Raw genomic sequence first — 19,497 nt, forward strand, 5'->3', positions numbered from 1 at the left:
TTTCATTATCATTTTTATGGGTTCCATACAAAGGGGGTTATAAGCTGAGCACATTTTACTCTAGAATTTGTAAAAAATAGACCTTTGATTTTAGTAGCTTGAGTGTTCAGGCTTCTAAAGAGGGAAAGCTTACAAGCAGATGGTCAGAGAGTGGTGTCTGGGAACCTTCCTTAGGAAAGCAGTGCCTCTTCTCTCCCACTTCAGATTTCCCACTGTCCTGATATCAGGTACTCACAGGCTGTCATCTGGACCTCATGTGATTCAGGTAACACAGTAAACAATAAGATAGAAGGTTCCTGATGTCCTCAATCATTGGCATCTTTGCCTAGCCATGTGTTTACAAAGAAGAAACCAACATTTCTTTTAGCACTGTTAGTTTGGGTTTTCCATCATTCCTATGAAGTGAACTGTACCTCCTATAAGTCTGTAAAGTGGCCTGCTCAGTACTCGCTCCAAATCAGAGTGGAATAAGCCCATAACTATTTTTTGAGTGAGTTTATTACAAATGAACCATAAAAGGAAATATATTTTCCCTTTACATTAGGTAAGGGGATTGGCAAATGGATCATCATCAGAGAACAAGAAATTATTCTTTTCCTTGACCACACATGCCCCTAGAATTCCATAGCACACGTGAATCGCACTGCTCTGTCCAAACCTCCAGTGGCATGACAGCTGAGCCAAACCTTGGGCTCTCCGTGACTGAAATGCCAATTTTGTGACATGTAAACCCTGTAAAGTCCCTTGACCTTTTATGTGTCCGTTTCTCATCTGTAATCTGTAGAAACAGGCATTTTCTCCTTCCAGTCAAGACAGTTATCATTTTGTATCACCCAATCTTGTGTTATAATTTGATTTCTGTGTGTCTTTTCCTTTTTACATGTGACAAGTCCAAAATCACTTTTCTATCTTTTTATTTCTCTCCTGCACTTTAATAGTATTTATAGATTATAGAAATCCAAAAGATATTACTGAATTAACAACATCTAATGATTTTTTTCTCTTATTGAAAATAGTTTTTTTATACAATTAATTCTGATTATGGTTATCCCCCCATGCCCCTCCCAGTTCTTCTCTACCCTCCTCTCCTTTGGATCCATGCCTTTTCTGTCTCTCATTAGAAAACATACAGGCATCTAAGGAACAACAATAAAATAAGAGGAAAGGAAAAAACAAACAGACAGAAAAGAGCCAAAGAAAACACACAAGAAACATGCAGAGACATACACACTTGTGCACACAGCAACCCCCCAAAAAACCTCAAAACTAGAAATCATAATAGATATGCAAAGGACTATAAAATTTTAAGAAGAGCCGGGTCATAGTAGCATACACCTTTAATACTAGCCCTTTGGAGGCAGAGGCAGGAAGATCTCTGTGAGTTTGAGGTCAGCCTGTTTTACTGAGCAAGTTCCAGTACAGGATCCAAAGCTTCACAGAGAAACCCTGTCAGGAAAAAAATAAAATAAAGAATGAGGAGAATGAAGAGAAGGAGAAGAAAGAGGAGGAGGAAGAGAAAAGGAAAAGGAAGAAGGAAGGGAGAGATATAGAAAAAGAGAGGGAGGAAGGAAGGAAGGAAGGAAGGAAGGAAGGAAGGAAGAAAGAAAGGAAGGAAGAAGGGAGGAAGAAGGGAGGAAGGGAGGGAGAGAGAGAAAGGAAGGAAGGAAGAAAATAGAAAAAGAAAAGAAAATAGAAAAAGAAACAGGAATGTCATGACACAAGATTATGAGACAAAGCACTTCCAAAGATGCTGTTAAGGTTGTCTCCTGTTGGCCATCTTCTGCTGGTCATGGGGCCTGCCCTTAAGTGTGGTGGTTTGTTTCCCCATGAGACTTCTGTGGAGAAAACAGCCTTTTGAGTAAATGTGAGTGCCTGAGCTTATTTACCTAGCCAAGGTCACCTGATGCAGTCATGAGGAAATAAGTCGGGCCGGTTGGGAGGTCCATAGCCAAACTAAGGCTGTGGCAACTTAATTGAGAACAATCAGACTTTTTATACCTTTATCAGAAACAGAATATAATGGCAAGATTAGTACAGCTGTCATTGCTAGGACACAATAACATTTGCAAGCCATACAGGGTGCACAAGATTAACGTCTAAGACCAATTGTCCGGTCAAGCTTTCATGCTTCCCTGACTACTAAGTGATCATACAGAGAAACACAAAGCAGCATGGACGCTTCACTGCCTGAGGAAGAGCATCAGTCTCTCAGGATAGGAAGGCACATTGTACCCCAGAAGCCATGGACTCTAACCTGAAAAATCTATGACACATGCGACTTGAGTAAGCTAGACCAGGCCAGTTCCATGGTTCCCTGCAACTAAATCAAGTGTAATACCCATTCTTAACAGTTTAACATCTGATAATTTTTTAAAGTGTTAAAGTATGTGTAATAAATAGATACAGCAGAAAAATAAGTTTAGACAATATTGTAGAAATTGGTAAATGCTGTAGTGAAAAGTGTGTATGTTTGTGTGTGTCTCTGTGTGTTTGTGTGTCTCTGTAGGTGTGTCTATGTGTGTGTTTATCTGTGTCTGTATCTGTGCCTGTGTGTGTGTGTGTGTGTGTCTGTTTGTTTGTGTCTGTTTCTGTGAGTGTGTGTGGTTTGGAGGATGGAAAAAGCCACTGACAATATTTTAAATTGACACGTAATGAGAAAATAGTGAAATCTAGAGTTCACTTTATTCTCAAAAAGTGACAAGCATTACTTAATTCATCTAATTTTAGTAGTCTAAATGTGATTTTATTGTGTTGTTAGCAGAAATTTACACTGCTTTTGAACTATAGGAACTTACAATTTTAAATGCAAGCATGTAGAATGTAAAGAGGCTCCTCATTCACTTTTCATAAAATAAATACTAAAGCTGAGTGACAGATGTGATAAATACAAACAAATGTGGTCAGTGGCAATTATGGTGTGGCTTTTCCAAACTGAGGACACTCTGATGAAATATTGGTGATAAAATAATACATTTACTTATTTTCAAATATTTCCTTCTTGGAGGCTTAAAAACATTAATTACCAGTATATTAAGGAGCTTAAGGAAGGCAGAAATTAAAACTTACAAAAGATGTAATGTGTGGATTTTAAAATAATTTCTTAGATTCCAACATTTATTCAGCAAGATTATTTTAAAACTATGTAACTGGGGCTGGGGAAATGGCCCCATCAGGTGTGTGCTCACTACACAAGAGCAAGGTTATAACTTCAGTAGCCAGCAAGGTTATAACTTCAGTTCCCAGTAAGGTTATTATAGCTTCAGTTCCCAGCACCCCTGTAAGAAGCTAGCATAGTGGTTTATGGAAGGAGAAGGCAAACATTTCTATTTTTTGATACTTTTAATATCTTTGGGGGATGTTGGAACAGTTTCTGTCTACATTTCCTTGACTGTCCTGTAACTCACTACAAAGAGGAGACTAGCATCAAACTCACAGAGATCTGCCTGGCTCTGCCTCCCAAGTGCTGGCATTAAAGGCATCTGGCTTACTACTTTTGATAACTATTTATCAAGGTAGGAAGTATGAGGTTAATTTGCTCATCAGCCCAAGTAAATTATGCCTTCCACACATACCCCAGGATTAGTTAAAACGAGATACCCATGTCCTGATGTTGTTTTGCTGGCTTTTCATCTGCCCAGTCAGGATTCTCACAGAGCTACCATTACATCTTAGCGCCTAACTCTTTTTTTCTTTTAAGAAAATTTTTTATTCATTTTATTCATTTACATACCAACCTCAGATCCCCCTCTTATCCTCCTCCCACTTCCCCTCAAGTCTCTGACCCACCCCCATGCCCTTCTCTGAAAGGATAAGTTCTCCCATGGGGAGTCAGCAAAACCTGGTACATTCAGTTGAGGCAAACCAACCCCGCCCCTGCAAGGTCTCCCACCATAGGTTATGAGCTCCAAAAAGCCAGCTCATGCACCAGGGATGGATCCTGATCCTACTGCCAGGGTCCCCTCAAACACACCTCAGTCCCTGAATCACTATTTCAGATGTATTTGTTCAGATTGGCTCTAAATGTTAAGAGAATTTAGGTTATTTTACTGCTTATATTTTTTTTTAAGATAACCAGTTAAATGCACTTTAAGTATAGTACCAATAGGTTCCACGGGGGCAAAACATTTAATTAGAAATTAATCCTCAATACAAAGATATATAGGCAGTTGGGAGAATTAAAATATACTAATCTTGGTAAATTTTACTATAGGCTGCACAGAGGTTTTTGTTCTTCAGTGAGATATTTTAGATATTATGAAATATTGTAAGTCTGATGACAGACACTAATTAAAATGTATTATAAGCATATGTAGATAAAATACTTAAAAAAACATATAATACCATTCCTAGCAAGTGCATTTAGCTCTAAAGTCAGACTAAATAACAAAAATAAATAAATAAGGAAAAGTAGCCAATTGAAAGTTAGTATATTTATACAAAAATTTGAATTTTAATAATAATGTTGTCAAGAGAAGCCTTGATATACAAGGCCATTGTGCTTTCTTTTGTGAGTGTAATGATCTCTCCGAGGACAAAAAGATTGAGGTTCCCGGAAGCTGAGCAGTGTAAGAATGCAGGATATGAAGGTGGTGCTCAGTGACAGTTGCTAGACGTCAGGTACAGAGCGATGACCTGTTTGTTTGTTTGTTTGTTTGTTTCAGTTTTGGGTAAGGCACTCACATTACCTGATGGCAGAAACTGCGGTCCCTGACAACTGGCCTGCCTTTGCAGCACAGCACATGTTTTGCCATACAGACATTTGTCACCATTTCCTGCTTGCCTGAAATACCTTCTAACATTTTTTCATAGTATTTTTCCTGTATTGAAGGGTATTACTCAAAAGTCTCACAAAAACTTTGTTGTCAGCTCCCACTGTGTTTTGCATACACTGAAAGGTATAGAATATCCTAACAGCAGATACTGGTACCTGCTTCATTGGCCCAGCTTTTATTTGCATAAGACAAAAGAATAATCAGGGAAAGGCACAGTCAGCACATTAGGTCTTCCTAGCTGTTCTTCACTGTCCTGGACAGGGATGTATGCATTAGAGAATTCTGTTTCAGCTGGAGCTGGAGTAATTAGATACTCCATTTTTATTTTGCCTTTCCGGAGCTTTCAGCAAAGTCTTTGGCTATACTAACTTGGAGGTCTACTCAGAGTAATGGTCAGAGCAGCAGCAGCCATTTATGTGAATGTAAGATTCCTCATTGTCACTATCAGGCTAACTCTCAGAGTAACGTACTTCTGCATACACATGTAACACACACACACACACACACACACACACACTTGTCATAAATGTCACATGCTATCTACAATGCCCACATCACACCAACCACAGACCTACTGCTCCTTGGCAAAATCATCCAGGGGAGTTTCACAAAGTGAAATGGAGCCTCTGTATTTCCTTTCTCCTATCACACCCCCTCCTCTGAGCTTACAGAAGTGTGTGCCTTTCGGTAGCACCTCCACTTTAAGTGTGTGTGTGTGTTAATATGGTGACCTCGTTTGCCTTGTTTCTAGTATGTTTCATTTGGAATTAGCGTTTCTGATGATGGAGCGACGTTAGTTTCTTTCTTACCCATCTCTCGTCTTTGACCTCTACTCTCAATTTTCCTAGTATCCAGAGGAAAGAGGCATCACACTGTTTGGCTTCCTTTCCTCATTTATGTATTTACATTTTTAATGAGTATTTTCAAGTTACCAGATTTTTTAAATCAATAATTCATTTAATTTTTGCACCAGCTGTAAGGGGTAAAAAGGAAAAAGACCAGAAAAATACAATTCAGGGCACGTGGACTGAAGTCTCTATCTCAGACAGTCTCTGTCTCAGATGTTATCTGTGAGAGATCTGGACTAACTTGATAAACATATTTATTTATCCACCATCCTTAATCCACAAGCTGTAATGTAAAGCAAAGTAGTCTCAGGTGACTTTTTGCCAGAATGTGAATCTGTAAATGACAGAACATGTGGAGAAATCCAAAAGGCATCAAGAGCCGGAAGAAGACGATGGCACAATACAAAGTGCGTGAGGAACAGGTGGGAAGTCCAGTGAGGCACTTTTCCTGGCCAGAGTTCCCGGAAGAGCTGGCAGAGCAGAGTCCTGCTGGGGTGCTGCATTGGATGCGTGCTGTGTAGTAAATGGGCTGTTTTCCTTTGAATGGAAGTTTTACTAGGTGCAAAGAGCCATAAGGAGGTAGCAGCAGTTAGGTTTATTATACACATGTTCTTTTCCCATCATTTCATCAAAGCGGATAATTAATTGGACACATACCAAAAGGTTGACCAGTGTGCCCAGGTCACTGGAGGATAATTTAGTCGCCCTTTGATCTAGCCCTTCAGAATGTGTGTGATACCAATGATGTCCAAAAGGAAAACATGTTTAAACTCTATCATGTACATTTTTCATTCTTGGGTCAACTTCACCAACAAATGCATTATTAATACTTCAGAGTTTATGCCTTTTAAAAAATATATATTAGTGAAGTTGTCCAAGTGTAGACTCCTGAGTGTTAATCAATTTTCCCAGTTAGACTTTCAGTAACTTGCCCTTTTGCATATTTCAAAGGATTTTTTCAAGTTTTTAGATAAAAAATAAATTTTTCTAGTGTCATTAATTATAGTAGACCCCTGCATAACTCCAAAGGATACATTCCAAGTCCACCTTATTACTATCTAAAATTGTGATTGATACGCATCTTGTATATGTTTTCCCCTAAACATACGCACATTTGATAGAATTTGCCTTATAAATTAGGTTCAGTAATAGATTAACAACAATTAAATGGAAGCAATACTATTGTAACAATCACTATTAAATTTTTAATATTTATAGATTATTTATTGTATTTTTGATTTAATGTTTTCAAATCTCAACTGGCCATAGTCATGAAAGAAAAGAAAAGAAAACTGGATAAATTGGAGGCTATTGTTTAATTAAATCACCAAATTAGATTAACATGCACAAGTACAACTTATAAAAATTCTCTCTCTCCCTCTCTCTCTCTCTCTCTCTCTCTCTCTCTCTCTCTCTCTCTCTTTCTGTCATACTTGCATACACACATACTGTCTTGTGTGACAGACTGAGCACTCCAAATACGAAAAGGATTGTGTGAGCATGCAGAAGGCGGACATAGAGCCTGAGGCTGTGTGGATATATCATGTGCATTGACTGGATTGTTTGGTGTTTCATACAGTCTTGCTGAGATCCACATACAGCCAGGAAACCCAGTCAGATCCACACAGGAAACAGCTTCCGGGCTACTCTCCCATGCTAAACACTGCTGGATCCTTCCTACAGCCACATTCCTGAGGCTCCCTAAAGGCCATGCCTCCTTAGAAGGTGTTGATGTTGTTCTATACTGCTATACTGTATATGTACTATAGTATATGATGTCATATTAGTTACATTTTATTAATTATAATAATATATTATATATAATGATGTGATTGAAAAAAAGAGTACCAGTACTTTGTAACATTTAAGTTAAACTTTTTACTGGAACTTTTAGTAATGATGTGTTTATTTTTTTTATCCTTAAAGTGATAACTTTGCAATCCAAAGTGCAGAAAGATGATACTTACAACTGTCTAGAAGGCTCAAGATATTTCTATTATCAAACAATATAGATGATTGACTGTTTTGTTTGTTTTTTTCTTGTTTTGTTTACTTTTGTTTGTTTAGTTTTTTGTTTTGCCTGAGGGGTAGTTTTATTGACTGCTGCTGAACAAATCCCTCCTAGTGCTGGGCTGTTCCCATGCTGACCAGTAAAAACATAGTTATCTGAGGGAAGAATAATATTGTCCTTTCTGTTTGCACACTCAACATTCTCTCTTTGGTCACCATACAGACAGAATTTCTTCCCTCCAATAACCAATTTCTCAGATGAACACTTTCATTTTTTAAAAAATAATTTACCTTAATTGTAACACTAGCCTGAATTAGTATCAACTTCATAGGTAAAAGGCGCAGGAAGGATCACCCGCCCTCTTCAGATGCCAGTCACAGGAAGTAATTCACAGACCAAGGAGCAGTAAATCAGGCTGGCAATACCATGAGCTTGCATAGGAATGATTTACTAGGATAGCTCACAGAACTTTGGCAAATAATCATGTGCGCCAATTTATTGCAAAGGTTACTAGAAAGGATGCTAAGGAATGGCCAGATGCAGGGACACTGAATGAAGTATGAGGGAAACTGTGCTGAGTGTCCTTGTTCTCTCTAGTATATCACTCTCCAGGAACCTGTCCAGTGTCTCCGATAACCTGGGTGCTATATTTAGATGTTTATGCAAACTTCATTATATAAACATAATTGATGACACCATTGTCCTGGGCAGTCAACTCAACCTTAAGCCTCTCTTATTTCCTTGGAGGGTGTAAGTTAGGACTGAAAGTTCCTTATCTCTGATGACATGGATGGTTCACTTGGCAACCAGATCCTAACCTGAAAATGAGCCTACACAGGATTAGCTTCATCAAGGCCAAAGAGGCTTTTATCACTAAGGCTGTTAGAAGGGAATCGGGAGCTCTGTGTCAGAGGTTTCAGTGGCTCAGGAAACAACATAGGATTTTGAAGACTTCTGTGTGGGGGCCGCAAACATGGCTCAGTGAGAAACAGAGATATACGCTCTTCCAAAAGGCAGAGCATGGTTCCCAGTACCCACATGTGATAACTGATAACTGCCTATTAATGATAGACAGTTATTCTGTGATATATCATATACCATATACCACATACCTGGTAATCAGACACCCTCTTTGGCTTCCTTGGGCAATTTTGCAGACACACACACTATATGTGATTAAAAATATGCTTTTTTAAGTTCTGTCTCTGTCAAGAAAATGGTCAATAACTAAATTTAAGGACAAATATTCTCTCAGAACCCCTACCTAAAAAGATTACAAAAGTTTTTTTTTCAGTAACTCTTTCAATGTTTATTGAATATTGTATGTTGTGTGTGTGTGTGTGTGTAAAGATAAGCATAATGATAATTTACATTATTTAGATGCCTTTTCTCAAAGTATTCTTTTTTCAAAATAATCGTTAAAATTAATATTTTAATTCAATATGAAGACAATTCAGATGCAGAAATAAAATAGTCAAAATGAAATAATTTATTCATTTGAATAAAAATTAAAATATTTCCTGAAGTAAAAGTTTAAAAAACATTTCAACTTGGTCTCTCTTATCCTGCAGCATGGTCTTCTTTGCCTTAAGTTAAATGGCATATCGCTCACATATAGCCAAATTAAATTTCCCTTCTCTTATCTTCTGTCTTACAGAATATTTTGTTACTTAACTTTTGCATGATGTTTTTATTTTCCATATTTTGAAATGGATACTATTTGTAAGATGAATTGCTAAATGATGTTATTAATAAAAAAAGAAAAAAAAAAACAGAGCCAGATATTGGGGTGAAAACTGAAAGATCAGAAGAATAGGACAAGCCACGGCTAACCTTACCTTACCAACTCCTCAGCCTCCAAAGAGGGCTACTTCCTGTATACTCACACCTATAGCCTTTCTGTCCCTACCATCTCACTTCCTCTCTCCACCAAACCACATCACTTCCTCTTTCTGCCCACCTCTATCACTTCCTGTCTGTCTTTACAGACCTCTAGACCTCTCTGTTTAACTACTGCTGGGATTAAAGTCATGTTCCTGCTCTGTTCCCAGTGTGGTCTTGTGTTCACAGAGATCCAGATGAATCTCTGCCTCCTAAAAGCTAGTATTAAAGGTGTGTGCTACCATTGCCTGACTTCAATGTTTAATATAGTAGCTGGCTTTTTCCTCTGATCTTCAGATAAGCTTTATGGGGGCCAGAGATCAAATATCACCACAACTATTTTAATAGTCTTCTGAGTTTTATTGAAATCTTATAAAAACAAGAATTGAAAATATAGTAACATTAAATAACAAATTGTCATGACATTGGTATTTATACACACAAATATAAATAAAGACAGAGTAATTAAAATGGGAAGGAAATGTTAATCAGTAAGCATTCTGTAGTTCAAACAAGTCACCTGGTTTGGTACAAATTTTGAAAATATATTCATAGGCTTATTGTTTCCTAAAGAGAATATTATTGTATAACTTTTGGGTATAGCAGGCCAATGTAGATGTCTATGAAAAGTTGCTCTTTTTTGGGCTGGAGAGATGGCTCAGCGGTTAAGAGCACTGGCTGTTCTTCCAGAGGTCCTGAGTTCAATACCCAGCAACCACATGGTGGCTCACAACCATCCGTAATGAGGACTGGTGCCCTCTTCTGGCCTGCAAGCATGCACGTAGACAGAACACTGTACACATAATAAATAAATAAATCTAAAAGAAAAAGAGAAAAGTTGTTCTTTTTAAACATCTACCAATAAGCTACTGCCTCTGTGTCCTTAAAAATGAAGAAGTAAAGGTAGCTAAGTGATTTTCTTAAAAATGATTTATGAATCGAACATTTTTCCCCAACTGAACTTTATTTGGAAGTGATCCCTACAGCTACACTGATAAAAATGTATTTCCTTGTTTATCTTTTAAGTATTAAAACATTAAAAATAAATGAAAGAGAATCCTCCTAGTTCTTTACACTCTGACTCCCTTCAACTGTTTCCCTAGACAATCTCCATTCATTCTGACTTATCACAAACCCTGTAACCACACAGCCAACACATTTGGCCTGTGTCTTCCTTTCCCTCCTCCATTCTGGACTCTCCAGAGTACTATTGATGTGCTGCCTCCAGTCTGCCTGTGCTCCATCTCCAGCCCTCGTCCATTGTCTGGGAAATTAGCCTAGTACAAATCCAGGGTCCACCTAATTCTTCCTTGCTATTCACATCACACATTTGTGGTCATATAATGTGTACTCTAATAAAATTTGCCTGAAGATTAGAGGAAGGAACAAGAAACTATTAAACATAAAGGCCAGGCAGTGGTGACACACACTTTTAATCCCAGTACTGAAGAATCACAAACCTTAATCCTAGCACTTGAGATTGCGTGCCTTTGCTTGGGGAGCACACACGCTTTTAATCCCAGGAAGTGATGGTTGGGCAGAGAAAGGTATGTAAAGTGAAAGGAGACAGGAACTGAAGGCTTTTCAGACCAAGGAGGTAAAATGTGGCGGTGACTTGTTCCTTTTTCCCTCTGATCTTTCAGCATTTACTCCAATATCTGGCTCTGGGTTTTTATTAAAAGACCTGTTAGAAGTTCCTGCTAACCCCTTTCCATTCCTTTGTGATTCTCCAAGAACCCATAGAAACTTGGCTTTGAAGGAATCCCATAACCACCCTACTTGGCTAGGACCTAGATAGGCTGCATGTTCCATTTTTCCATCCTCCATCTGGACACTCTGGAGAATGGTTAGACCTCTTGCTATTGCCTGTCCACCTCAACCCTTCTTCCTAACCCCCCTCCAATGCCCTTCAGACTCCTGGCTGCCACCCTTGGCAGAACCAGGGTATACCTAGTTCTATATTTGCTTTCACAGAACCAGATCCCATGTACTTTTAAGAGAATTCCAAAAACAATCTCATTTTCCTGCCTGCTAACCCACTGCATGAATCTGAGACTACTTCTATGTCTGAACACAGAGCTTCTAGGACTAGTCAGAGTCTGAACCTAAAACCCAGAGGGATTGACAAGACTGAAAACCAAGCAATGTTCTTCTGGTCCACAAACTGAAGATTTGGGTAACAATAATCGCAGAATCAAGTACCCACACAACAAAGATGAGACCAGATATCTACAACAAGAAACAAAGGCCATAACACTAGTGCCGAGAACCCAACATACAAAAACAAACATGAACAAAGACAGTATGCCTGATCCAGCAACTCTATTTATTATGCTCTGAGAAAAAAGAAGAAAAATGGTACAAAATATGAACTTAAAGTTTAACAAAGAAATACAATTGCACCCCCAAAATGAAGTAAAACTCAAAATGAAAAACTCAGAAAGTCAAACAAAATCTCAGAGGTAAGCTTCACAAAGAGATTAAAATACATAGAAAAGAGAATTTCACATCTTGAAGACAGGGTAGAAGAAATAGATAGCTCAGTCAAAAGAAATGGTAACTCTAAAAATACCCAGGCATAGAACATCCAGGAAATCTGGGACACTATGAATGGAACAAACCTATGAATAATAGGTATAGAAGAAGAAACCCAGGACAAAGGCACAGAAAATATTTTTAAATAAGATCATAGTAGAAAACTTCTTGAAGAAATTTAAAGAAGGAGATTCCTGGCAGGAAGCATAGATAACACAAAACAGACAGAACCAAAAAAGAGTCTGCCCATGAGACATAATAATCAATACATTAAAGGTACAGGGCAAAGAAGGATGTTAAAAGCTAATGTGTATGTGTGTGTGTGTGTGTGTGTGTGTGTGTGTGTGTGTGTGTGTATGTGTGTGTACATCTGTATGTGTTGCTAGGAATCAAACTATTAAACTGCCATGTGCTGGATAACTATTCTACTGCTGAATTATACCCCATTTTCTGTATTTTAATTCTTCATTCTTTTGGAGGATTCTGTTCACACCTCTCCTCCTCTTTGCTAATATAAAATTTGGAATTTTCCATAAGCACAGATGCTTCCTTTTTAAAAGCAACATACCTAGAAATAAAATTTCTTGATTTTTTTTTATTAACCACAAAATATGACAAGTTTAAACAGCCACCATGAGCACTACAATATTTCATAAATACTTGGTATTCTGATGGCTTTCTCTTGTCCTATCTGGCATGTATTGTTTCTATTTATCTAATTTTTATTTTGTTTAAAAAAAGTTTAAGATTAGTTATGATCATTCCTTTTACCTCAATTGCTTTTATGTATTTTAATATCACTTACTTCATTAATTTGTATTGTTTTTCTCTTCTTGGGTTGTGTGCATGCAAATAATTATGTATATACCTGAGCAAGTGTGTTTGTGTTTGTGTTGTAAAAAAAAATGTTTCTTTAACAAAAATAGTTCTCAGCTAAAATCATTGTTCACACATCACTTGGACAGAGAGTCTTAAAAGCCTTTTCAGGAAGTTCACAAGTTACTTTATTTCTACAATATTTATAAGTTCCTCCCAGACTTTCACTGTACTGACATTCTACTAATACAACAATCAGTGTCCATGTCTTAGAAGAAATCGAGACAGTGGCACCAAACTACGGTCACTGTCATTGAATCATGTCTGTCATGCTCATGTAGGAGCAGACAAGGAACACACTGTTCGTTTTTAGGTTCCCCTAATGAAGCTAGAATGATAACTGACTTAATTAACTGTCAGTCCCAGTTAGGTCTTTCTCGTTCTGCGTAAGGCAGCGGGAATTGTAAAAAACATGCTCTGCTCAGTGTTGGAGTTTGATATCCCCAGCTAAAGCACCGTGTGATGCTGTGGGTTTCTGTGTGAACTCTCCTCCCGTATGACTGCAGCAACAGGTTTATGTCAGAGAACACTTGTCAGATAAACTGTAGCATCATTCCTAGCTGTTTACCAGTTGCTCCACACCAGGGAAAATGGCTGACAGGATTTACTGACATAAAACCAGAAATTTCAAGTTCAAATTACTGTCGGAGAACTTTCCAAGTAAATGTGGTTTTGATAGCTTGTAATCAACAAAAAAAGTTCTGTCTTGATGAAATTGGTGTTGATATTAATTAATATGACTGTTTTGAAATTAAATAATATCAACTGTCATCACTTGGAGAATCAGCATAGCTTAATGAGCGAGTATGTTAGAAACAATCAATGCCTAATTTTACAAAATGGTACATGAGGAAATGAACTCTCTAAAACATAAGACAATCTACAGATTTCAGCATAACAGGTGAGAAAAATTCATTGGAGAATTTGGATTTCACACAGCAAGTAAAACTTAAGAAACTACATTCACTGAAATTTAAAATAGATATCCCAAGTTCTGATGGGGAATGGCCATTACCAAATCCTCAATGGGGTAGTACTTTCAGGTCAAAGCTTGAATGGCTACCCACTACACCATACCAATTACCCCTGACCACACATAGGTGCTAGGGATCAAACCCAGTCTCATGAGCATCTTACCAACTGAGCCATCTCCCCAAACTCTGTCATTCTGTTTTAACTATTGGCATTTTTAAAACTGCTAATATCTGGTATAGATTAATAATTTGATAATCTCCAATGAGCACATTTAATAAAATTGAAATAGATACATTATTCTTTTCAGTTGTCATCATGAATTTTTATATCCTCTCCCAATACAGGCAATTGCTCTGTTCTATTCTGGAAAGGCTTTTAACCTCATCTCCTTGCACGCTATTTTATTTACCTGATACATCTCATTGCTTCTCTCCTCCTTTGGAAGATATATTTATGTAATTTTCTGTTCATTCATAATAAGTACTGTTGATTTTTAATTTATGTAAGTTTTTCCTATGATATGTAAAAGCCCTCCCTCATAATTTCAGTAATCTGAATTAAGTCAAGAGGATGTCTCACAACAAAAGTTAGTCTTTTCCTACTCAACCATACACTCTCCTCTCCTGAAAGACACTGATCTTCCCAACTCTGCATCTCTGCTTAACCATTTTAGTCCCTAAGAAAGGATATGGAGTGCAGAGGGTCAGACACACAGTCTTGCTAGTAGCAAAAGGCTCTCATTTCAGTCAAGTCCTACATTTTCTGACTGATCCTCACAGTTGTTGGCTGGAATGAAGTGGAGGTCATGCAAACAAACTGAGAAGGAAAAATGACGTGTCTAGAAGGTTTATGCCCAATATTGCTCAGCCCTTAGAGTTCTACTTCATATGCTTCAGGCATAAGAAGTACTAAAATCATAAAATGTCCAATTGCACTAAAGGTTTCCCATAGTACAATGAGAACTTCATTATTGCTGTATATATTTCAGAATGTGATTAATCTCAGTCATTTTCCTGCAATTTCTTGGAATAGAATGTTAGAAATAATTCATAAAGAAAGAGAATACCATTCCAACTTCCTTCCAGCCAAAGTTTCTAAACAAGGCAAACTCTACCCATGATCAAGAATGTGTGCTCCAGAAAAGAAAAGATTAACTGAAACAGAAGTGCTTTGGCTTTTCATTCTAACTCAGGTGGTGGCTGTGACTTCTCCCTGTTGTCTAGATGTGACCTGGCAAACCTCTGTATTCACAGTTGTATTCAGGTGGATAGTCTGAAAAGCCTTTGGTACAGGAAATGAATGAAGAAGGGGAGGGAAATTGCTGCTTCAGAGAGAAGGACCACTGACCTAGCATACAGTATTTTTAAAGTACCGTAAAGGTCTGTGTTTAAGCAATGATTGTACTGCAGGGGGAGGATTACATTCACATAATTGTCTTACCCAGTGGAGGAGATAAAATATTTTAATTTCTTGTCCTAAACACAAGTTTCAGAATATTTGATGGAAAAGGCTTGTATTTGATATTTCAATGGTGGATGCTGGGTAAAAGCCCATTAGCACATTCTAATTGCTGTCTTTTCAAACATTTGTTTGATTTTTCCCTCTGCACTCCATATTGAAGCTCATGGTTATATTTACACAAACATACATGCACATACATTTACACATGCATACATACACACAGATGCAAATATACACATACAGACACAGATACATGCACACTACCCACACACACACACACATTCACATACACATACATACATATACACACATATTCATATATACTTATTTACACATATACAAATATACACATGTGTACACATATACACAAACAGATGCACATACACATACACACATGTACACTATACACTTAGTAGTTGTAGCCCTAAGTACCTTAATAATGCATACCTCTAGACATTGTTTACAAAATTAGTTTGGGATAGTTATTATGATTATCATTTCATGAAAATATTCTCCTTGATGTCCCCTAATATTAAATTTTAAGGACAAAATACTGGTGAAATTTTTTTGATTTAACGCACCCCACCCCCAAATAAAAAAACATGAAAATCAAACCAAATTTCAATTATTTTAATAATTTTCTATGTGGATAAACTTTTTCATGGGTAAATCATGTAATGTTTATGTTTTGTAGCTGAAGTTATCCTGTTCCTGCCAGGCTCCTGCTGCTCTCAGACTCAAGCAAACACACAGAGACTTAAATTATTTATAAACTGTATGGCCTGATGCTCAGGCTTCTTGCTAACTGTTCTTATATCTTAAATTAACCCATTTCTATAACTCTATACCTTGCCACGTCACTCATGGCTTACTGGTACTTTACATCCTGCTCCACATAGTGGTGGATGGCAGCGTCTCTCTGCCTCAGCCTTCCGCTTCCCAGAATTCTCCTCTCTCCTTGTCCCACCTACACTATCCTTCCTGTCTGGCTACTGGCCAATCAGCATTTTATTTATCAATCAATCATAGCAACATATATTTATAGCATACAGGACATCCCTCAGCAATGTTTCAAAATTCTATTAAAATACTTTAAGTAGTTTAGAAAATTAAACTTCAAAGCTTAGATAAACTGAATAGCATTACAAAGATAGGAAACAGTAGCTATGAATACTTCAGGCCTTTCAGTTGCTGCCTGGCCTCAGCACGGGGACTACTCATGCATAGCCATAGCTGCATGGATGCTCCTGTTCACATTCATCAAGGGGCAGGATGTGCTCAAAATACCTCAGAAAGTACTTTGGTCTTGATGGTCACACAGTGTACCCACTATTCTGTGTGGAAATATCTTCTTTGTTACAAGTTACATAAATGAAAGTTACATTGTGGAATATAAGTTCTTACAGAATAATTTAGAAATTTCCAGTGTGATTTTAAATAGACAGTTTATGTAGTGCCCAAGTTAGTCCACAAAGAAAGGTAAGTCTAAATTCAGCTTTATCAGGTTGCCTGGCAGGAATCAAACCTAAAAAGTTGTGATGGGATGAACTAACCCCACTTGCAGCACGTCTTTGTGGTGGCAATGCCTCTAAGAACATGGCTGGGTCTCCCTCCAAGGCCATCTGGATTTTTTTTTTTTCAACAACAACTTAGATTCCTAGTTTTAAATTGGACTACCATCACAATTGGGAAATTCTCAATTGCTTGTGTTAAACTACTGTTTACCAAGCATAATGATTCTAGCTATGTGAGTATCAGTATTCTGAAGCCTAATGAAATACTAGAACCTGTACTACAAACATAAATTTGTGTTCCTAATATTTAGTGAAAACTTTTCTGATATTTATTTGCAGATGTCCACTCAGTAGGGAGCATTCAAGTGAGGTGATGTTTCACTGAGTTTCTGCATTCTTAGAGTATATACCTAGATCTTGTTAAATACTGAAGAAAATATGGACCTGTTTAAATCAATTTCTAATAATTTGGAGAAAAATGAATTCAGATTTTTATTGTATAATTCTGTTATACTTTTCCCATTTAAGCTTTAGAAAATTACTGTATAGCTCATCAGCCAAATTTCTAGCTGAGATAATTTGGCTGTCTACAAGAGGCGTAAACAAGATAATTGAAATGAGATAAAACATAATTGAAAAAGGAATTCTCAGCAGTGTGAAATGTGGTTTAAAAAAAGGCTGGCTTCCAAAATGGGAAGAAACAGAATTCAAAGTGCCCACTGTTTATGTTCCATGTATGGGGAAGGTTCAGGCTCTGAAGACACCCCGGAGTAAAAGAAGAAGAGGAAAAAGGTTCATAGACAAATTGGTTGCATAGCAACAGCAGATTTACTAACATAATGAAAATGTCTATCAGGGGTTACCTAGCATAAAGTACACAGTAAAGCACCACATCCAACCATCAGAGGACTGAAACAAATGTACATAAATACTAAGTGTAGTAAGTAAAATTTACATTGAGGAGTGTGCTCATTTTCTGAGACCAGGAACAAGAATGGAGCTGAGAACACATTCATATATACAGTCACTGTGATATCTGAACACAAAATGAGACAAACAAAGTTGAATGTATGGATCAACAGCATTGTCAAAGAAATTGTACAATTGATAATTGTGTAACAGAAATACTGTTTAGGAGGCCAGTCTGGGTTAATGATTGTAGGCTTCAGAATCTACATTATCTGAGGACCAGCAGCATTAAATTTGACTGAAAGATGGGACAGCTCTGCTCAGCACAGTGAGGTAGGGTCTAACCCATCTCAGTATTTATATATATCAAAATCTCTGGCTTTCTTGATACAATAGTAAGGTTGAGCTTTGCAGAAGTTGGCCCTAAACTTATGATGTACAGAGAGTAGCGAGACATTGGGACATTAAGGAACATGGGATCTGACATCTTTTTTTCACAGCATCTATTATTTAAATGCTAATCTTAAGGCTCATCAGACCATGGAAAAGGCTGTTCATAAGCATCTGAGGCTTTGATGATGACTTTTTCTGAAAAAAATGTTGCTGAATTAGTAACTAATATAAATGTAAAAGACATTTAAATCACTCAATTTGTACTGGTAGACAGAATAATGCTTGACATAAAACTAGCTAAAACAGTCATTTCCTGCTAAGTGTTAATGTATGAATATAATGTGAGCACTGAGAGCAAGTGAAATAAAGCTTAATGTTTATTCTGTATGAATAAAGCATGTTTATATCATACAGTTTAATTAACTATTATACAATAAGAGTCAAACCATGCTTTCTATCTGAATGACAGAATAATATTTTTTAAAATGTAGCTGTCTATGATTTCTGCTGCAAACATCGATTTATAATGGAGAGGATATATCATTTAGAAAGTTGCAATGTGATAAAATAAGAGAAAAGCAAGTGTTTGTTGAACCCTTAAAGCTCCCCCATCCCATGACATTTTACACACCACAGCAGAGATGAAAGGAGGAAGAGCCAGACATGAACGATGCTTGTCACAGATTCTGGCATCATTTCTGTTGTTAACACTTCTCCTTCTAACCCTCATTATTTCTGTGAGCTCTCTATGTTTCATTTTTAATGGAAACCAGAGTCCTCCATAAGAGACATACACTAACAATCACATTCATATCAGAGTTTCACAGAGATAATACAGGATTACTTTAATGAGAAGAGTGTTTCCATCATGGAGTTCATGGTGGCAAACCTACATAAGCATATCTAACAAAGATTTTCTGGTCTTATATTTTAGGGGGACATTGAACATGAAATAGATTTTTCATTAGAAGATACTTTTTGAATTTAAACTTATATCCTTGTTTGGTATATTTTCATGAAAAAAATACTTAATATTGATTAGCATTTCATATCAGTCTAACAAAGAGATAAGTAAAATATTCCATCCCCAACATCAATATTACCTTATTGCAGCCCTGATAGTAATGAAAGAGACTTTCATTGATTATGCCTTTATCCTCAGATAAATTTGCAAAGAAAAATGAGAGTTACTGGTGTTATTACCCAAGGAGCCAAAAGGATTGGCAGCCCAGAATACATAAAATCCTACAAAATCGCCTACAGCAATGATGGGAAGACCTGGACCATGTACAAAGTGAAAGGCACCACTGAGGACATGGTAA

General features: G+C 37.2%; 1 protein-coding gene across 3 annotated transcripts in view; it reads left to right on the forward strand.

Moving 5' to 3' along the window:
- Edil3 (EGF like repeats and discoidin domains 3) overlaps positions 1–19,497 on the forward strand; it is a 435,127-nt gene that overhangs the window by 308,503 nt on the left and 107,127 nt on the right. For all 3 annotated transcript variants that reach the window (XM_036207034.1, XM_036207035.1, XM_036207036.1), the window contains one exon: positions 19,338–19,493. In XM_036207034.1, coding sequence (XP_036062927.1) covers positions 19,338–19,493 — 156 coding nt within the window. The remainder of the gene's footprint in view (positions 1–19,337; positions 19,494–19,497) is intronic.

Source organism: Onychomys torridus, chromosome 15 (assembly GCF_903995425.1).
Source record: "Onychomys torridus chromosome 15, mOncTor1.1, whole genome shotgun sequence".
In the NCBI taxonomy this organism is placed as follows: domain Eukaryota; kingdom Metazoa; phylum Chordata; class Mammalia; order Rodentia; family Cricetidae; genus Onychomys; species Onychomys torridus.